The following is a 21,151-nucleotide window of genomic DNA, read 5'->3' on the forward strand; positions in this document are numbered from 1 at the left end:
ACCCCAAACTTTAAATTGATAAACAATTTAAATCAAACCTCGAGATCTATAAATAAAAAACAACCTTAAACCAATGAGTTGATGTAAAATGTGATAAGCCTTGAATGGAGGCTTCACTTAAAATTCTCAAAAGGAAGAAAAAACTGAAACAATAGTGATGGAAAAAGGAGATACAGAAAACCCTCAAACTGTGATACGTGATATATATAATGAGAGAGAAAAAGATGAAACTAAAGATGGCGTTCTCAGCAGATCCATTTTTAAGTTGAACTTGAATACAACCTTTGTTTTTGCAATTTGGGTTTAAGCACCCAATTACAACATATAGGAAGGACCAAGAGAAAAGAAGACATTCTAGTCGTGCCTTACCTTCTCCAACAATACAAAAAAATGCCCACAGCATGTTGGGGCGGTTGGAAAAGGATGGCAAGCTATCTACATTGTGCAATTAGTGCCTTACATGCATGCAATGTTTAGGTACGTGAGCCATTCTGAGATGTTACTTCTTCTTCTCGCTCCTTGCAGCAGTGTATATGTGTTACATTGTTTTCACATCTATTTTCCCATGAATCTTTATTATCCGCAGTCGCATTTACAGAATTAACGAGGGTATTGCTCTTATTGTTGCTTTTATCTTCTACGCGAGATTTGACCATTATTTCAACTGTGTCAGATTTATGGATGCTTTCTGGCGGAACAGATTGATTCTTCTTCATCTCTTTGCTCTTACCCCAAAGAACCGCGTATAATCCGCAAATAATTAACATTGATCCAATAAAGCTGAAATTAAAAGAAGTAAATAATTATAGTTAAAGCAAATCATAAACAGTATGTGACTACAAATTTTGACCACAAAAAAAAACAAAAATTATGATATGCTTGACACCACATGTTATTAATAACTTGACAAGGGAAAAGCCTTGGCAAAGATTTACATGCATGTATGTCATGAAGTTTTCCCACTGCATCAACCATTCATGGTATATATATATATATATATATATATATATATATATATATATATATATATATAAACTATACTTTACTACCATAATCCAACCATTCTACCTAAACAGTAAAAAACATAAATAGGGGAAATAGCTGCATTATTGTTGTTTTTTAGCATAGACTCTGAGAGCACAAAACATGCTTACTCTGAAATTGGAAAAGAAGAAAAATAAAAATATAAGATAGATTGAATGATTAATAAATTTGGGTTCAATCCCTTTATTAATAAATTTTTTATTATGATAAATTAATATTTATTGATAAAAAAAGTTGAGAGAAAACAATTACATTCTTAACCACATGTAAGTCAACTACGTTTGATATTGTAAAGTAAACTTATGTAAAATTCATTTTGTAGTGAAAGATTAGACTCTATGTGTTTTATTACAAAAGCATTAGTTATTGTAAAGATGAAGCAAAGGACAACAACAATAACAATTAAGGCAGATATATATATACCTTCCAAGGTATAGTTTCTCGTCCAAAATAGTGGATCCAGCAAAGGCCACAACGACAAGCATTAGAGGGCTAAAAACGGAGACAAACAGTGGACCTCTCGTGCGTACACACCACGAAATCACGGCTACCATCACTCCAGAAACTACTATACCCTACATCAATAATTCACATATTATTTTTCTTAAGCCATCAATTATATAATCAAGATCGATGTAACCTTAGTATGTGGTCTCAATTGGCCAAATTATGGTCATATATATTCAATGACAGATCATTAAAGTCAATGCAAAGAACACCAGACACGATTGATCTATGGGTTCCCATGTTCCCATCTAAGAAAATATGCTATTATATACATCTAGAATGTCCAAAGAAAAAAAATAAAAAAAGTGAATACAAAGAATGGAGTACCATACCGCATAAGCCACAGTCAATAGTCTGACATTCCAATCCAACCTCCACTGACTCAAATCCCTTTCAACACAAAAAGCAAATGAAATGGATAAGAGTGCCCCCATTAGGGACATCAACGCTGTGCTCGAATAAGGACACGGGTATCTTTCACTCATCTTTGCCTGCACTACAGTAACAATCGACAATTAATGAAATACTATAATATAATTGATGTTTTTTTTATCGATAAATATTAACGGTTAATTTATTAGTTTTTAATTAATAAAAAAAAATCAAATTATTGATTTTTTTAATCATCCAATCAACCTTCCATTCTCTAGACCACAGTAGCTGGCTGGCTGCAACATAAAATGAATAACCTGACCTGAATGATAAGCCACATGGCATAAGAGACGTTGCTTGCGACAGAGGCGAGAGCACCAAATATGGTCATAAGGCCTGAAGAAGCGTGTGAATGTACGACATGGCCGTTTTGGTGGTTGAAAAGGTTTACATGGAAAGACAACATCTTAACTTCTGGGCCTTTAATAAATGTCAGTATCATTGCCCCACTAATTCCAGTTATCGTTCCAATTATCTTTGCTTTCCCTCCTTTTGTTTTTAAATTTAATCTCTCCAATCTGAATTGAAGAGATTCAACGAAATAAAAACAAAGACATTATTATAACAGTTAGCACAACTGCAACATACCTTATTGTCGTAAGGTGGAAATCATAGAGAAAAGAAAACAAATAATAGGTCTAAAAATGTTTATGGATAATTTTATATGAGACAGTACTTCTTACCCGAAGGAGAGGGATATGATAAAAGTGATGGCTGGAATGAGGTTGGATATGGCGGTTGTAAACGTTACTGAAGTTAAAGCAATCGCTTCCATGTTTAAGTTTTGAGGCAATACTCCACTGCATATATATGAATTCAACGTAAGTACTCTACGTACATATATTCGTCAAATTGATGATAAACAAATATAGTACATCAGACAGAATAGGACACCAAGACCTCTAACGCAAGCAATACTATATCATTTTAGGAACTTTTTTTTTTTTAACTTATGAGTGAAGTAATCATTAACATGTCGTTCCAACCTATTAATTATTATATAAAAGTTAAAATAAAATCGATCGACACCATGAATTTGATAATGCATGCCTTAATGATCACAACTGAGATATGAAGGTAAATTCACTCAAATTCGAATTAGATCAGTACAAGTTAATTTAGTCTAGTCAATCGGTTGGTCATGGGATGAAGTCAGTCCAAAATTGAAAGGTATACTATACACTATATGGCACTCCAGCCTTGAGCATGAAGATGAATGAGTCTAAAATGACGTTAGGTACAACATATATTCTATAATAATTTCAGCCTTTATTTATTCCTATGGCATCACACGTTTACAGATCATTCAATATGTTGCTCTGATTATATGAACAACGTTAAAGTTGTCGTCTCGTCGATGAAAAGAAGGGCAAAGAGATCTAGCTTTGAAAATCTAGATACGTGTTGTAAATCATGGCTACATGGAACAAATAATAATTGATATATAGTCCACAGCTGAATTTTAAAAATGATAATTAGGGATAATAATTAGACCTAAACTTAATAGATTCTCGTAAAAATTACTACATTGAGAGAGAATAATTGCCTACTTAATAAATGTGAGCTTGAATAAAAGAGATGATACGGTACGGCTACAATCTAACATATCCCATACTCACATTATTTTCAATATTTTTTATAATCAAAATGAATATATTATTAACTTAACATCAAATTTAACACAAGATGCGGCAGAGTTTAGAAACAAGAGGCATAGATACACATTATTTTATATATTAAATTCAGAATTAAAACTAATATTATAATTTCTGCCTTATAGATATAGTCGTTCGGAAATCTAATCTTAATTACTAATATTTTGGCCTTAAAAAAATTGAAAACTACTCCCTCTATTTCAAAATTATAGTTATCTTAAGATGTTTTACATAACAAAAATAATAATAAATAGATGAAAAAAAATATTAATTTATAAATTTTGTTGTTCGTCATTAATATTATAAGACATATAAGTGAAAAACATAATTAATGATATATTAAAAAACAAAATAACAATTATTATGGGATAATTTTTTTCTCTTATTTGATAATTATAATGAGACGGAATAAATAACGCATATTGTTGTCAAATATATTTGTCTTTATTGCTATGTATGATGCACAACTGCTACCATATTGTTTTCTAATTTTCCTAGTACCTTGAAGCAGTTTAATAACTTTTTTTTTGTGAACTAAGGGTGTTTCTTGTCCTAAAGTTTACAACTATTTAAGGGATACATCTTTCTAAAAAGATGTTTTTTCATACATACAAGTTAATAATAAAACTCATGATCACATACTTAAATAAATAATAAAATTATTTATTAATTATGTCATGTCACATCATATTAGTTGTTTAATAACTTTATCTTTATTTGAGATATTAATAACAAAAAAATTGTTAACCAAAGTGTGGGTAGATTCATGATAATTAGGTATCCATAAAATACAAAAATAAATACCATAAAATAGAAGAAAAAAAATAGACACTAAAGTTGGTGCTACGTTGACTTAGAAATGGAAAATGGAGCATGACTTAATAAATTTTTTCCCTATAATTTTTTTTAATAATTTATCTCACAAATAGGTGTTGTATTTAAACTCGGGCATGCATGTACCCTAGCCAAATATGTCTCATCCATAACTTGGCCAATTCCTTTCCGAAAACTTTATGTAAAGAGAAATGAAAAACCAATTAATTGACTGAAAGTCCTAAAGAGTTACGCACGGTTACGAGTCTACGTGGACTCGTTGGAAGCCAAAGTGAACAACAGTAAAGAAGAGTAGTAAACGATACTGGAGGAGCATATCAATAAAGAACACATTACTTACCCAATTAAGCCGCAAAGAAATGCCTGAAACAGTATCCTCCAAGTCATCTTTGTCCTCGTCTTCCTGCAAATCATTGTCAACAAACACCACATCGATTTTATTATTATTTATCTTCATCCCTATTTCTCTCTCTCTCATTTCATGATGTTTGACATTTAAACATCTTCTTAGTTTCTTCGAGTAGGTACCATTTAACTACCATTGCTATTGCTTCTGAATTTATGTCAAACAGTCATGAAAATGAAAAGACACGTCATACAAATAAACTTCTCAACTCCTATGTATGTATGCATCTTAAGTGGGTTGATTATATTCTTCAACTCAAATAGCAGTCTCCACTAAAACTTCTAAGGCTTTTTAACTACAAGTAAAAGCAAAACAATCATTATCGAATCTCTCTATTTGACTGAAAAAAATAATCATTCTTTCTGTTTCTATCATTCTCCATATGTATGATTTTCATTTTTTACAGAAGAAAAAAGTAATAATAGAGTAAAAGTTGCCATCCATGGCTTGCTTTATTCAACTTATTATATATATATATATATATATATATATGATAGCTAATTAAAACATGCACAATCATAAAATAAAAAATTGATAGTATTATATATACAAAAGACGAACCAGTTAAAATAAGGAACTAAGCATGTGGAATCTACAAGAATATTCTATATATATAATTTGCAGCTGATCATGAATGATATTTGTCTGTAATATCGATCATTTGAATAACCGTAACGTAAAACCATGAGCAGAAGAAGAACCTTTCAAGAATGAAAGCAAGTGGAGCAATGAAAGCAGTTGCAAAAACATAACGGTAAGCAACAATGACACTCAAGTTCATGCCATCGTTAAGCGCGAGCTTGTAGAGAACATTGACCCAAGCATTTGCAACCTGCACCAGCACCATTAGCATAACTGGTTTTAATGCATGCACTACGTTACACATATCCATCTTGCTGTCACCGCCACCCCCACAACAAACGGCGGCGGCGTCACAAACTGCTGCAAAATAGTTTAAATTGATGACTTAGAGGACACACAAGAGAAAGAAAGAAAGAATGAAGAGAGACACGTTAATTCGTGTAAGGCACTTGCAATCACAGCTGTGAGGAGTATTATGTATTTATGGGCAGTCTAGAACTGTAGATTCCAATGCAGAAAAGATGTTGCAAGAGAAACAAATGATAATAATATTTCTTCTGTTTTCTTTAAGGATATTTAAGGAAAAAAGTATTTGGATACCCATACACTTAAAAAATAAAATAAGTGATTGATATAATTTCTTCTGTTCAAATGTCATAATTATTTCTTTAAGCCTTTAAAAGAAAATTGTACTTTTATTTATTTATTTAGAAGTATAAGATAAAATTAATTTATTATCATAATATCACTCTAAGATGTAATAAATACAGAGAATAATTTTTAAAATATTTTATCTTATCTTTTTTCAAGTCAATTTTTTTTTAAAATTATTATTTCTTTAAATAAGTTATTATAAAAATATTAAATTCTACAATTTATTTTAAATTTACTCTTAATCAATAATAAATTATGTTAAATTATTTTGTATTTTTAATAACTTTTCTACTACTTTTTGTGTTGATTACATCAATCTATTCTTATATATATACAGTATATTATTTATTTTGTCAAAATTATAAAAGTTGTTTATTTCGTATTATGTATATAGTATCATAAACATACAATAAACAATCTGTTTTTAGTATATTTTTTTTAACTTTATCTTCTATATTAATCCTTAACAAAGCAAGTTATTTAGTATTTAATCCATGTTAAAGACATTTATGAATTAAATAGGTAATTTTCATAGTACAAAGCAAAAATAGCAACGAGTGTAAGTTACATAAACTAAATTGGTCATTTACCATTTAATTTTTTTTATAGAGAATTAAAAAAAACAAATATGTGCGTTTATCATCAGTTGTAAATTTAGTTTTATAATAAATATATACTTTATCAAATAAGTAGTATTGAAATATGGTCGACCAAACGTGGTAGTTTTAGAAGAAGAAAAAAAGTTACACTACGCACTATTATTATTGATTTCTTCAACGTTATCCTTTGCACTTAATATATTAGGTTGATTGATAATTTAAAGGATAAAATACTAGTTGTTTATAAAAAAAATCAGAAGGTTTAAAACACTTATCTTTCTAAAAAGACGTTGGCATAATACTAAATATACTTTAAAACAGAAACTTAATTTCAACTTCTTGACTATGATCTTTGACCCAACGATAGCTTGTATGGTTATTTCGAGCAGTTGCCTATCCAGAACCTCGTAATGAGTAAAATTGAAAGTAAACCAAAAGCAAAATGGTGAAACGCATAATATTAATACCTATCAAGAGACAGAGAGAAAGAGAGATTTTGCTAACTAGTAATAAGTAATTTTTGTCAGAGTGTTGAATAAAGGTTGAGAAAATTTAAAATTTTAAGAAATGATGATAAGACAAAATTACTCTTATATAAAAATATGGTATTAATATTTTATTTCTTAAAAACAATAATTATTAAGCACTAATTTAAAGAAAGACGATAAAGTTGAAAATTAAAAAAATATTTTTATAATATTATAACATACGATAAATCATTTGAAAAAGTTTTTTTTAAGAAGCAAACAAAAGATATTACTAAGAAAAAGGCTAACACACAAGATCATTTGAAAAAGAAAATGTCAATAACAAGTGGAAAAATGACCTTGTGCGATCAACGTCAGTTCTCTACAGTGCAAGTCAACAGCAGCTGCATGAATCTCCATTATGAATTATTGAGAGGTCTCTCTCGGCACCTCATCTCTATTCGGGTTCAACCTCAAATATCAAATGAGAATATTTTGATACGCTTTGTTAATTGTACATACAATTCACCATGAAATTATATTATTCTCCAGTTTAAACAATTTGAATGAATAGTTATTATTTTGATAAGTTAATATAAAACCTTTTGAAGTGCGTGCCACGTAAAATATTTTATTTAATCGCCGAGTGTTTTTTGGACAATAGTTAGAGGTTGTCACTTTCAACATAGTCTACTGTGGAATCTAAAAGGAGAAGCTAGCAAATGCCAATCTGGATCTTATATAGTAGTACTTTGTTAAACCACAATATACTGTACACACCAAAGGGTAAAGATCGACGTGTAAAGCAGCAGACAAAGGCTGAGGTTAGTGGGGATCTCAGAATTCCATTATTTTGTTTCTGAATAAACTAAAGAGAGGAAAAACTTTTTGTAGCCTCTAGCTAATGTGCTTCCAATTAGAGTGGCGTTGATTGTGATGCAAGGCGGTTGTAAATGCCAATAAGTAATACATATTGGTAAATTCTAGTTAAAAAGAACTAAGATGGGAAAAGCTGTCTAACTCTTAATCATACACGTTTAATAACTAAGATGGGAAAAACTGTCTAACTCTTAATCATACACGTTTAATATATAGAACCGGAAATGAGTTGATTCCAACTGAATTTCAATTCAATCCGATTTCATTCGAGTTTGATATAAACTCTTCTTTAAAATTCAAATTCAATTCAAATAATGTTTGCAAACAGCTTATTTAAAATTGATAGCCTGATTCGATTTATAATTATAATTATATTACATGTTTTATTTATTTATTAATATTAGAATAATTCAAAGTTATATGGATCAATGATGTGAGTATACTATTCAATAATAAAATTTATTATTTAATAATTTATATGAAATTAATACCTAAATTAAACAAGTGGAATTATACACATGACTCAAATTCAGTTTATTTATTTAACTATCTCAATTTTTAGTTCATTAGTTCCACAAACTAAGTCAAAAAATTAATTATTAAATTGAGTTTCAAACAAATTTTGAATTAAATAGGTTCATCATTTTTCTTTTTAATGACCTTTTAAAAAATATTTAATTTTTTTTAATTTTGCAATATAAATGAATAATTTTTTCCAATTCTCTTTATTAAGTAACTATAATATATATATATATATATATATATATATATATATATATATATATATATATATATATATATATATATATATATATTAATTGTTAAGTTGTTAGTTTTTTTGTTAGCATAAAATTGAACCAACAATCTATCTTCTTTTTGTTTCTTTCTTGATCATCTTATATGTTATTAAAAAGATTAGTGTATATATCGGCCGGGCAGCCTTCTTTTAATAGCATATATCAATGCTGGTCCTTCACTCATACGTACCTTTCCTCTTTCGGTCAGCATCCACTCGCCACAAAGGAACCCTATTTAAATGGACTTAATTTTCTATCAATTCCTGATGCACGAGCAACTACACCCACAAAAGCAAACTTAGCCTATTCCATTACAAGCAATAACTCTTTGGTAAATAGTTTAGTGATCAATTGCCACCTAAACCTTATGGTGCAAATGAATGACAAAGCCACTTGGCTTCATGCATATATGCATGTACACGAGTGGAAAACTTAGTGCCGCAACCCCAACCTCCAATTCCCTAGTCTATTTTTCCTTTCAATATTCATTAATTTCTTTTGCCTTTTTATCCTCCTTAATCTGGTAATTAATTGGCTTGATTCTGAAATCCTAAAATCTAGTTAAGCTGTATATCGTACTGATCCAATCATCCATGCATGCGTCACAACAAACAGCCACTAGTTGATGGGTTTGAACTTTGAAGAGCCGTGGAAGAAAGGTGAAACAAAAAAAAAAAGATCAAAAAGGACAAGATCAAATTATGTGATCGAGAACATAAGGTAACTATAAGATCAAATTTAAAAATAATAATATACAGTTCAGATTAAAATACTACTTAAAGACTTCAAATTAGAACATAATGTAATTATCAAATTTATGAAAGATTCTCTAAATAAAAGTTCAATTTATAAAATACCTTAATTATTATTTTCTAAAATATCTCAATTATAACATTAATTTCTTTCAAGATTGTCATTAGTTCGTTATCATTATAGTTGATACTAATTATGAGTATAATTGTGCGTTAAATTATATAAGAATTTGTAATTTTTCTTTCATAATTTTTTCTTTTTTAGTAAATAATTGTTAAATTAATATTATTTAAGTTTTTGTGTAGAGAATATTAAAAGTGATAGATTTATAATGCTTAATCAAGGTCGGCCAAAAATAATCCTAATGAAGGTAGGTTAAAATTGATTGTAGATGAAGTCAGCTCAAAATAACCTTGGTTGAGGTCAACAAAAAACAATCCTAGTCGAGGTTGACCATAATTAACCTTAGTTCGGTCAACCAAAAAAGAGGCTCGTCAAGGTTGGCCAAAAACAACCCCAACCGAGGTCAGTAGAAAATAACCATAGTCAAGGTCAACTTAAAATAGCATTGTCAAAGTGAGTCGAAAGCAACCTCAACCCAGCTCATCCAAAAGTAGACTTGGCCTAGGTCAACAAAACACAATCTCAATTGAGGTAGCCTAAAAATAGTCATGGTCGAGGTCAACTGAAAATAGCCATAACTGAGGTTTATAAAAAATATCCCCTGCCAAGGTCAACCAAAAACAACCCTAACAAGGTCAGTCAAAAACTGCCTTGACAAAGGTCAATAAAAAATTTCTGGCTGAGGTCAACTAAAAATAATCTAGCCGAGATAGAGAAAAAAAATTTCATCAAGGTTGTTTGAAAATAACCTTAGCCGAGATCGATTGCAAATAACCCTAGTTGAGATTGATTGAAATTAATCCCAACAAACTCATTTAAAAAAAAATTGGACAATTAAAAAAAATCACTTTTTAAAATAACATGACCCATGAATTAGTCCTAACTTTGACCCCATATGAAATGAGATTGTCTTGATTTGAATCCTGTAGGACCCCTCATTAAGGATACTAAGTCCCCATTGAGTCATTTATGTAAGGTCAAGTGGATTAGTCCAATGATCTATAACCAAAATGATAATTCTAACTACACCATGATCATTATCACAATTACCATTGTACTTATAAATAAAATATACTTACATCAACTATACTTATAGAACTAAGATGTTTAACATCTCATTGCTCGTACGTACTTTCAAAACATCCTTTCTAATGTATATAGAATGGGATAGTAATGCGCGTGCTTATGACAGGGGCTTCCCCACTCCTCTTATACATGTTCTTCCTAATTGTCCTAGCCACTTGTATGTGTTTAGTTAAATCTTTTGATGTTTATGGTTTATGCCCTCACCTGGTGCCTAACTGAAGGGTATTTGTCGTATCTGATGGTTATAAAACTGTCGTCCCGTTAAATATTTTAGAGAGATGATATTGTATGAAAAATCGGCTCTAACCACTGGGCAGAGAGGAACATCCCCTCATTTGATTTTTTATGATCCCGTCCCATCAAGATAACAGACATGAATTTCATCTCCTCCCAAGTCGTATACACACTTTCTAATTAACCCTTTTATATTGCCATTATCTGAAATTAACATGCTATGACTATGCATCATTTGTCACTAAATGTCCATCACCATAAGTTTTTTGTATTAGATAGAGAAATATAATCAAACTGGTTTAGCAAAAGACCTTGACTTGCTAGAATAAAAAAGCATTTCCCTAATAACTAGATCGATTTGCAACTAATTGATAAAGAAAAATTGAAAATAGGAAAATTGACAAATAAAGTATTTTTGGATCGGCCGTGAAGTTTAAAAAACCATGTCGTCCCACCATAATTTTCTACCATACTAGAAAATAACTTTATTTAAGGGTGCCACGGTTTTTTCAACGTGATCACAACATTTCCAGACATTCACAAAACAACATATTGGGATATAACTCAAACAATAATTTTAACATTAAAATATTGTTCACAACTATTTTGTTTGTACAATGACAATAATCAAGTTCATACCTAAAAAATAATTCAAATTATCCAGATTTCTTACCACTAGACCAATTCTAGTGAATACATATCATTACCAAATGGTTATGATAATACAAATGTGAGCATCTACAAAGATTAATAACTTTGTTGGTGACTAAATGATCAATTTAGTTCCTAAAATTATATCTTGCTGTCACATTAATATTTGAAACTAAAAAAGAAATCAAACAAATGACTAATTTTTTTAAGGTTTCATGTAAATTCTTAAAATTAATCACTTTGCTTCATTTTTAGTTCCTAACCATATGTTATTATCATTTAAATCTTTGGATTAGGGATCAAAATGAAAAAAAGTATTTAATTTCAGAGGCCTCTTAAATGAAATCCTACAACTTTTCAAGATTTTTTTTTAGTTTTATGGGCAATACAACAATGCAATGCAATTTTAGAGACTAAATTAGTAATTCACTGTTAATCGGTTTAGGAATTTTCCCAATAATAAGTTACTTCTCTGTTATTTCAAAATATGAAAATAAAGAGAAACTACGCATGGAACATTAAATGCATGATTATACATAGTTCTTTTAACTAATCAAGTTTCTTGAGAGAGTATGGGTGGAACAAACAAATTAAAAATAAGAAAGGATTAATTGCTAAACTGATGCTTCTATCCCGTCGCTTGGTAATCTCCTCAAAATACCAAAATTTCCAACTCTCAAAATACACAAAAAGATCGAAGTCCCCCCCAATTCTCTCTTTTCCCTGAAATTCTTTTTGCTTGTTTTTTTCTTTAGATAATAAAATGTTCAATGGAAAAGGAAAATCAACTCCTCTTGTTTACTACATTCCTTCTACTTTTTCCGGGATTTTGCATGACTCCTCTTCACCCTTAAAAAGAATCATTTCCTTTCTTTTGTTGTGTGTACGTCTTCTTTTCAAAACACTTTCAAGAATGGGCCTTGACCTTTGTGGGAGAAGAAAACCAATAGTGGCAAAGCCCCAATCCACGTATAACGTGTCTTCCTTCTTTACACTTTTCCTTCCTTTCAAGCTCAACCACACTCCATTATTGTAGCTAGGGCATCTATGTTGTGTTGTGTGTTCCTTTGCAGTGGCAGTGGATTACTTGGATAGGCTTCAAGTCGTGTCTTGATAAAAAAATGTAATTGAAAGTGGAGACTAGCTACAAACTAAGGGACACGGAAGCTTGGGCTTCATGTCATGTTTGGCAGAGGTTCAGTTATAAATGCTGGGTTTTGTTGATCCTCCTTGGTTGTAAAAATTTTGTTGATTGGTAAATAAGAATTTGGGCTGCCTTTTTTTTTCATGCATTTTTTCTTTTTTAGTTTTCATCCTTTTTTTTCTTCATTAGTTTTTTTATAAGATTAAAACTGATTTTTAATGATAATAAAATAAAATAAATACTCAGATAAAATTGAGTATTCATATTACACAAAAAAAAACTGAACAATGAATCCGATATTGAATTGACCAGAAGTTAGCACGTAGTTTATCTCCCACATTTTTTTCCTAATTCTTTGGGTTTGGATATTCAGATATTAAATATAATTTAGGAACAAATTATATGCATGATTGACATCGATATGAAAAGAAATAACTATATATTATGTAAGAATAAAAACTAGTGAGAAAAGTAGAGACAATGTTCTCCAACTATTTTCTTATACACACAAGTTTCTTTGAACAAGTTTAATTAATTTGAAAAATTAATTTTAATTGGAGTAATATTAGCACAACTAAAAAATATTTGTAAATGACACTACAATTCATGTATATGTAAAAAGTTATAAAAAATTTCAATTATAAAATTACAATTTGAAGTAAAAACTCAAAAGTAATGTTTCCTCTTGATATATATAAATTTCTTTATATTTTTATAGTACTGTAATTTTTTGTCTATAAATAACATAATATATGCACACACATACATATATGTTTATATATAATGAGTGATTTATCAATTGTAAAATTGAGTGAATTTTGATAAGGCTCTATCATCCTGTCTTATATACTCCGTATTTTGATAAAAGTTATTGTTTAGTATATATGTAAAAAAAAATCGCATATAAAATTTTTAAAAAAAAAAACTTGAGAATTAGACCATAGACCTTAGAGTGCAAAGGTAGCTCCACCCCTGTATATGCCTACTTATATAAAGGTTTCTTGTACCGTGATTCTATAGCATCAAATAGACTAAAATTATGAGTGAAAATAAGAGAACTTCCTCTCCATAAATGAGAAAATTAACAAGAGCTCTTTAATTTATTTTAACCTCTCTCAATCACATTGTCTCGTGAGATCTTAAAGAGATTCACAAACTGGGTGTGCATGAGATTGATTGAAATTTTTTTTATCAAGGTCGTTTAAAAATAACCTTAACGGAGGTCAACTGCAAATAAACTTAGTTGAGATTGATTGAAACTAACAAACTCATTTAAATTTTTTTTGGGACAATTGAAAATAAATACTTTTAAAAATAATATAACCCATGAATTAGTCATAACTTTGATCTCATATAAAGTAAGATCGTCTGAATTTGGATTCTGTAGGATCCCTGATTAAAGGGACTAAGTCCCCATTGGGTCAATATATAAGGTCAAGTGGATTGGCCCAATGATGTAGGACCAAAATGACAAGATTTCTTTAATTTATTTTAATCTCACTCAATCATATTGTTCCCTGAGATCTTAAAGAGATTCACAAGCTGAGTGTGCATGAGAGGTGTTTTGTATCTCATCCCTTTAAAAGGTAAAAGGCAGATAGAGAAGTCTTCTGGGAAGAGATAGAAAAACGAGAGCCCGTCGTTATCTAACCCCATAATTTAGCATCATCATGCGTTTCAAACGAACCTGGATATGGACTTATCCACCTGATATGGGACCCATTTGATTCCCCACATACCTCATCCTTTTGCTAGCAGCACCTCCTTATTTTCAAATTTCCCAGGACTGTCATCCGTGGAACCTCGGTCTGAAACTGTTACTCCTTCTTCCTCCTCCATGGGTCATGATTCGATGTCGTCATCTTTGTGTCAAAGAGGTAAGTTTCAAGATATTTTTTCCAGATTCGGTTATAATTTTCATTCTAGATTTGATCATTCTCAAATGCGAAATTTTGCATTCCAAATTATATTCTGAAAAGGCTATTTTGGAATGTCAAATTACATTCTAAATTAGTCTTTCTAAAAGGTTAAAAAGGTGTAGGAAGAAATTATGAAGGTGAGGAAGCAATTGCCTTTAGTTTGATGTTAGTCTTGGGCCTTTAGATTGTCATAAACACAATAAATCCATCCCATCATTTGTATCCCATTTTGTAATTTTCCTTTTTCTCCTTTATAATTACGGCTACTTTTCTATACTTAATTGATTTTTGGTCCTTTCTTGTAGAAAAGAAAGGTCTCATCTTAGAGGATCACATATCTTATATCTTATATGTAATATACACTGGATTTTTGCGTATTTCTTTTGAGATAAATGAAAGTAACTAAGAAAGAGAAAAAGTACATTTATTACATACAATTTCACTTGTCAAAACTAACAAGCTCTTGTTTAAAACAATGTAAACTGGTGTTCTCCTAATACGTTATATTACTTGTTTATTTTATTCATTTCTTAATATATCTAATCGTAATTGTATTTAATTGTCATATTAGTAATGATATCAAACAAGCACAAAACTTAATTGTTAGATTAGTAATGAATCATTTAAGTAAAGCCATTAAGCCATGTGTGAATATTTAAGCAATGAAGATATTTTAACTTACTGATTAAAAAGTGCTTTCCATCTTCCAACACTACCAAAAATGCTTAGCACGTTGGTTTGATTGGAGAAGGATGGCAAGCTTTCCTTTGTTTTTTCTAATCTATCTATTCGTAGAATTTAAAATCATATGTTAAAAACTTGGGCATGTGAAGCATTAGAATTTTCTTCTTCTCCTCCGTTGTTTCCCTGATTTTGTTCATGTGAACAAGAGCAATGCTCTTGGTGTCCATCCGCCAATGAATCGTTATTATCCCTACCTACTTTTGCAACAATTTCATGGGTTTATTTCGGTTGCTTTTATCTTCTTGTGCAGGCCTCACCACTATTTCGACCGTATTAGATTCATTGTCATGGGGGCTTTGTGCTGGCACTAATTGATTCTTCTTCTTCATCTCTTTACTTTTACCCCATAATACCACATATAAGCCACACACAATCAGCACTGTTCCAATAGCGCTGAAAACAAATTCATTTATACAAAACGGTCATCGATCGTGGATATAAATTAATTTCTAAACATGAAAATTTGAAACCATAGTATAGTACTTAATCCCATCCCTTAATCATAAACGTAAGTGAAAAATAGTTTTAGACAAACAAACACACACACACACACAATTTGATGAATGAAGAATTTTTACATGAATGAAATGGCTAATCACTAATCAGGTCCCCACATCTTCAATTGAAGGTTATAATAGTGCACATGAATTATTTTAGATATAAGAGATACTATTTATGTACATACGCAGTATTAAGCTGTCATTTTCTTAAGACTATAACCATTAAATGAATAATTATCAACCGTACGTAACTACTAATTAATTGCCGGCCTAAGCACTTGTTAATTGCACTTTGTGGGTGATAAATTAAGTTATAAGGCACTGTTTAAAACTAATTACAATGATTGCAATTCTGAAAATAACAAGGCACACATACCATCCAAGGTGTAGCTTCTCGTTCAACATCGTAGGACCAGCCAAGGCCACCATCACGAGCATCAGGGGGCTAAAAACAGAGACAAACAATGGGCCTCTCATGTGGACGCACCATGAAATCACAACCACCATCACCCCAGAAACCACAATACCCTACACCAGACGTTTCACAAGATTCATCTTTAGTCATATAAAACATAACCAATAATGATATTTCTAAATTATTTTCATTACACACCATTTTTACATTATTCTTTTAGGTAATGATTTTTTAATAAAAAAAACTCACGTACATTTCAATGCACATGCTTTTTATCTTTATTTTGATATGAAAAAATATAATTATATAGCATTATATAAACTTATTATTAATAAGCAAATAGCATACCGTATATGCTGCAGTCAAAAGCCTAATATTCCAACCCAACCTCCACTGGCTCCAGTCCCTCTCAACGCAAAGTGCAAACACAATGGACAGCAGTGACCCCCAAAGTGACATCAACGCCGTGCTTGAGTAAGGACTAGGGTATCTTTCAATCATCTTGGCCTGCACAAAAGTAATTCAAAATAATGTAAAAAAAAGTTAAATAATACTAGTAATGGCTAATTATTTGCCCAACATCCTTTGATAGAGTTGTGACCCGTGAGATTTTTTTTGGATACGTAAGAATCAAAGACAGTGTAAGAGGATTTAACTCACACATCCTACTTAAAACATCTTAACTGTGACTTTGACAGATAGTTGTATAAGTTAAGCACGTAATTAAAAGAATGAGAAGTGAACAAGAAAAGGGTTTAATTGCAAAATGAAAATGGACCTGAATGATGAGCCACAATGCATAGCTGATGCCACTACCCAGGGCGCACAGAGAACCCAAGAGGGTATGAGCCCCGGTAGTAGCGTGTGCGTGCGTTCCGTTTGGGGGATGCAAAAGGTTCAAATGAAAGGACCCCAATTCGATTTCCTCACCTTTAACGAAAGTAAGTACCATTGCTCCACCAATTCCAATTAATGTACCCACTATTTTGGCCTTCCCTGCTGCTGTTGTCAAATTTAATCTTTCTAAACTGATAACATTTCAATAACATAACACAATATTCCATTTAGCAAAATATATAAATTTTGAAAGAGAATTATTCGAAAAATAATAATATTTGAGGCTATATATACTTACCCGAAGCAAACGGCCAAGATAAATGTTATGCCTGGTAAAAGGTTAGACATTGCAGATGCAAACGTTGCAGAAGTTAAATCCAGGGCTTGCAAGTAGAAATTTTGAGCTAATGATCCCCTGCATATTAAATCATAGGCTAGCACCTCGTCACTTTAAGTGAAATAATATAGTCAATTATTAAAAATAAAAAATATCCCCTGTTAAAGACAAGGAAAAAATATGTTAAGGTAGTGAGAATTTTTGCATGTCATGTGTTGGTTGACTGTTGTTCAGGGGAAGTGGTTCTTTTTTTTTTAGTTTTTAACAAGTTATAACAAGTTCATTTTATTAGTTTATAACATAAATTACTTTAGATATATAAATTAAGATTTTTAATTAATAAGCATTCTTCTTTACTAATCTTTTTCTATTATTAAAAAGTACACTCACACATTTCGACGACTGATCTGATATCTAAGAAGAACCCAAAAAAAGAGTAATATGTTGATTTATTTTATAAAATATAAATGGTGTTTTAATCGTAGAAAGTTCCTGAAAAGTTGCGGCGTCATGGGAGACAAATGCAGAAGCAAATATGGTTTGATATTGAAACTCTAGACAAGAAGGATCGCGTAAATATAATAAAGCTACAATTACAGAAACTGATGGTGCAGAAAGAGTCACGCATGCTTAATTAAGAATTCACCCACCAACTGATATTGAAATTGACTTTTGTTTTCGCTGCAAATTAATTAAGTTTGATTAAAACTAAAGCCGAAAGAAGAGCATCCTCAAGGAAACGATAATGAAGGAGCAGATCAATAAATAAACAAGACATACCCAAATAAGCCGCAAAGAAATGACTGAAACAGTACCGTCCAAGTCATCTTTGTCCTCTTCTTCCTGCCAATCATACATGCATCAACGACAAAATCAGTTTGGTATTTGTCTTCATTATTGCTTCTTATTCGATCACTTTTTTCAACCAGCTATTAGCTCAAATAATCCATTATCAAAACGCATGCACAAAGTGAGTTTAATAGTTCCATCGATCAACTAACAAATTAATTAAAACATATAGCGGTGCCTAATTGATATATATTTCTAAAACAAATAAAGATGTTGTGAGAATCTAGCCAGCTAATGAATTAATGAACCTTTCAACGATGAGAGCAAGTGGAGCTATGAAAACTGTGGCGAATACAAAGCGGTAGGCAACAACGACCCTCAAGCTCATGCCATCGTTTACGGCGAGCTTGTAGAAGACATTGACCCCTGCAAATGTTATCTGCACCATTACCATTAGCAGCACAGGTTTCAACCCCTGCACCACATTGCACACATCCTTCATCGTTAATTCCTCCCTAATTAATTTGTTAAATTATGATCACTGCAGTACGCTACCACCTCCCACCAATGGCAGCGTCACAATATATATATATATATGGTGGGAATCAAACTTGCTAGCTAGCTAAGTTATTAATTATATTTAGAGTAAAGTGTAATAATGGAGAATTAGAGAAACGAGGAGTGTTGGTGAGGCAGTAGATGAAGGGAGAAGGGATATTTATGCGCAATGCAGGTTCCAAAGATGAAAGAGGCAGCGTTTGTTTGTTTCCCTCCTCACCTCACCCCCTACGTACGTACTACTGTCAAAATAGCACACGATTGCTTGACACTGCCAAAAGCGTCTTCGTGGGTCCAGCGCTTCTCCCTGCTGCCACTAACATGCGTCAGTATTCGGTGAACTTCTCTAGTAGCATGTTAAAAGCGGATTTGGCTTCTTTTTCTTTTTTTTTTTTACCTTTTCAAACTATTTATGGGCTACCCATTTAAAAAGACTTGCAAAACACTTGTATTAACATTTAATCGGGAACTTACTCTATAAAAATTATGAATGGGTAGGACAGAGACACTTTGAAAAAGGATAAGAGAGAAGCCAAATCCATTAAGAGGAAGGGTGTTTACGAATGGGTATAAATAGATTTAAATAATTTGAGTTTAGTTATTTATGTATTTGGGTTAAAAGTTAATTGAATCAATCAAGATTGTATAGCTGGGATTACAAGTTTAGATTTATAAATTCCATCAAAATTTTTAAAGTGGTTTAGTTTGATTTTAAATATTACTAATATTAAGACTCAAAGGATTCTTGGAACGTCAAGTGTTCACACTACTAATGTTTTTAAAACTTATCAAAATATTACTTTTAAGTATATTTTTATTTGTATCACCTTTTTTTCATATTTATTTTTTCTACTATGTTTATAATATTAGTAGATCATATTTTGTTCATTTATTTCAACAAATTTGTTTAAAACAAATATGGTTGGAACAAAGTTTATTGTAAGAAATTAATTTGTAAAAAATAATTATGATTCACACTGTCATAGATCTTGTTAAAGAATATTTTGCTTTAATTTATATTACTCTATTCTAGAATATTATCTTATGTTATTAAATGAATTAATTTTACTACTTCTCATACATTTGATAATTATATTAATTGTATTAGATATTTAGATGAATCATGATATAAAATAGTAGTTCTAAAAAAAATATCAAATTTAAATAGGTAACTCGTTGCTTTGAATCAAATCAAATAGTTAATGAATGCTTGAGTTGAGTTTAAAAAAAAAAATTATGAAAAACCAAACCGACCCCTAATTAAAAGTTACCACCAGGCAAGGTTGGTCTAATTTAGTCGGACTAATAATATACAAATCATTGTTTATTTTAAATATTTAACTAATAATTCTCATTTTTTCTTTTAAAAAAATATCTCATTTTTTTCTTCCTTCATATCATATTATGAATTCTATTATGTCTATAATTTTTCTTTTCTTTTTTATTTTTCGCTATTACGGGTGGGAATAGGCCAGACCGGTCTACAGGGATCTACGACCTGACCTACATAAAGCATGACCTGAACTGACCTATTTAATTAAAGGTTAGGCTTAGACTTTTTTAAAAGCCTATTAAATTAAATAGATCAGGCTTAGATTTATTAAAAAGCCTTAGTCTGATAGGTCGACTTATATATATATATATATATATATATATATATATATTATTTTTTGGGTATCAATATATAATATTTTTTTGAATACAATTAATTTTCCTTGAACTATCAGAATTTGATGACACATTACTGCTCCTTCCTATAATCAAAGACTTTAATTACAATTTAGGTGTGAGCTAACTTTTTTTTTTTAATTTTCCTATTATGTTCCTACCCCATAAAATATTAGATATTTATTATGAAGAAGAAGGCTTTTAAAAAGGTTATCAGGTCAGGACAGACTTTTAAAAAGGTCAGACCGAGTCAAAATAAAAGTCTTTGATAGGCTATAGGCCAGGCTCAGGCCTCAAAGATTCATCGTAGGCTAGACTCAGGCTTTTGAAAGCCTGACCTGACCTATTCCCACCTTTTATATTATTTAAAATTATGTTAAATATTTAAAGATAAAATTGTCATTTACAATAATTCTAAAAAAATCATAATTTGTATAATAAATTTTAGAATGAAGAAAAAAAGAAGAGAAGTTTGATTATGTAATGAAAGTGTGATAAAAAAAAATAGAAAAAACATTATAATATAAATGACGAGAA

At 30.5% G+C, this 21,151-nt stretch overlaps 2 protein-coding genes across 2 annotated transcripts; both read right to left on the reverse strand.

Annotated features, from left to right (window-relative positions):
* Positions 1–225: 225 nt before the first annotated feature.
* Positions 226–5,936, reverse strand: LOC100810120 (WAT1-related protein At1g68170). The gene is made up of 7 exons (XM_003547020.5): positions 5,580–5,936; positions 4,813–4,875; positions 2,667–2,783; positions 2,246–2,501; positions 1,884–2,042; positions 1,468–1,619; positions 226–780 (listed from the first exon to the last, which is right to left on the reverse strand). Exons 1-7 carry the CDS (start codon positions 5,768–5,770, stop codon positions 474–476), a joined length of 1,245 nt encoding a protein of 414 aa, XP_003547068.1. The 5' UTR covers positions 5,771–5,936; the 3' UTR covers positions 226–473.
* Positions 5,937–15,420: 9,484 nt separating this feature from the next.
* Positions 15,421–19,348, reverse strand: LOC100810649 (WAT1-related protein At1g68170). The gene is made up of 7 exons (XM_041009873.1): positions 18,697–19,348; positions 18,380–18,442; positions 17,561–17,677; positions 17,204–17,453; positions 16,774–16,932; positions 16,387–16,538; positions 15,421–15,903 (listed from the first exon to the last, which is right to left on the reverse strand). Exons 1-7 carry the CDS (start codon positions 18,888–18,890, stop codon positions 15,705–15,707), a joined length of 1,134 nt encoding a protein of 377 aa, XP_040865807.1. The 5' UTR covers positions 18,891–19,348; the 3' UTR covers positions 15,421–15,704.
* Between the last annotated feature and the right edge of the window lie 1,803 nt (positions 19,349–21,151).

The sequence above is a fragment of the Glycine max genome, chromosome 15, assembly GCF_000004515.6.
Source record: "Glycine max cultivar Williams 82 chromosome 15, Glycine_max_v4.0, whole genome shotgun sequence".
Lineage (NCBI taxonomy): Eukaryota > Viridiplantae > Streptophyta > Magnoliopsida > Fabales > Fabaceae > Glycine > Glycine max.

Bases quoted from the DNA above. Each gene is read 5' to 3' on its own strand.
- LOC100810649 (XM_041009873.1), bottom strand. From the start codon at position 18,890: ATGAAGGATGTGTGCAATGTGGTGCAGGGGTTGAAACCTGTGCTGCTA. The intron at 16,933-17,203 runs GTCCATTTTCAT...ACTTTTGTGCAG, and splicing joins CATTGTGGCTCATCATTCAG to GCCAAGATGATTGAAAGATA. The intron at 16,539-16,773 runs GTATGCTATTTG...CGTCTGGTGTAG, and splicing joins TTTTGACTGCAGCATATACG to GGTATTGTGGTTTCTGGGGT.
- LOC100810120 (XM_003547020.5), bottom strand. From the start codon at position 5,770: ATGGATATGTGTAACGTAGTGCATGCATTAAAACCAGTTATGCTAATG. The intron at 2,784-4,812 runs GTAAGTAATGTG...ATATATATGCAG, and splicing joins TTTCTTTGCGGCTTAATTGG to TGGAGTATTGCCTCAAAACT. The intron at 2,043-2,245 runs GTCAGGTTATTC...ACTGTAGTGCAG, and splicing joins CCATGTGGCTTATCATTCAG to GCAAAGATGAGTGAAAGATA.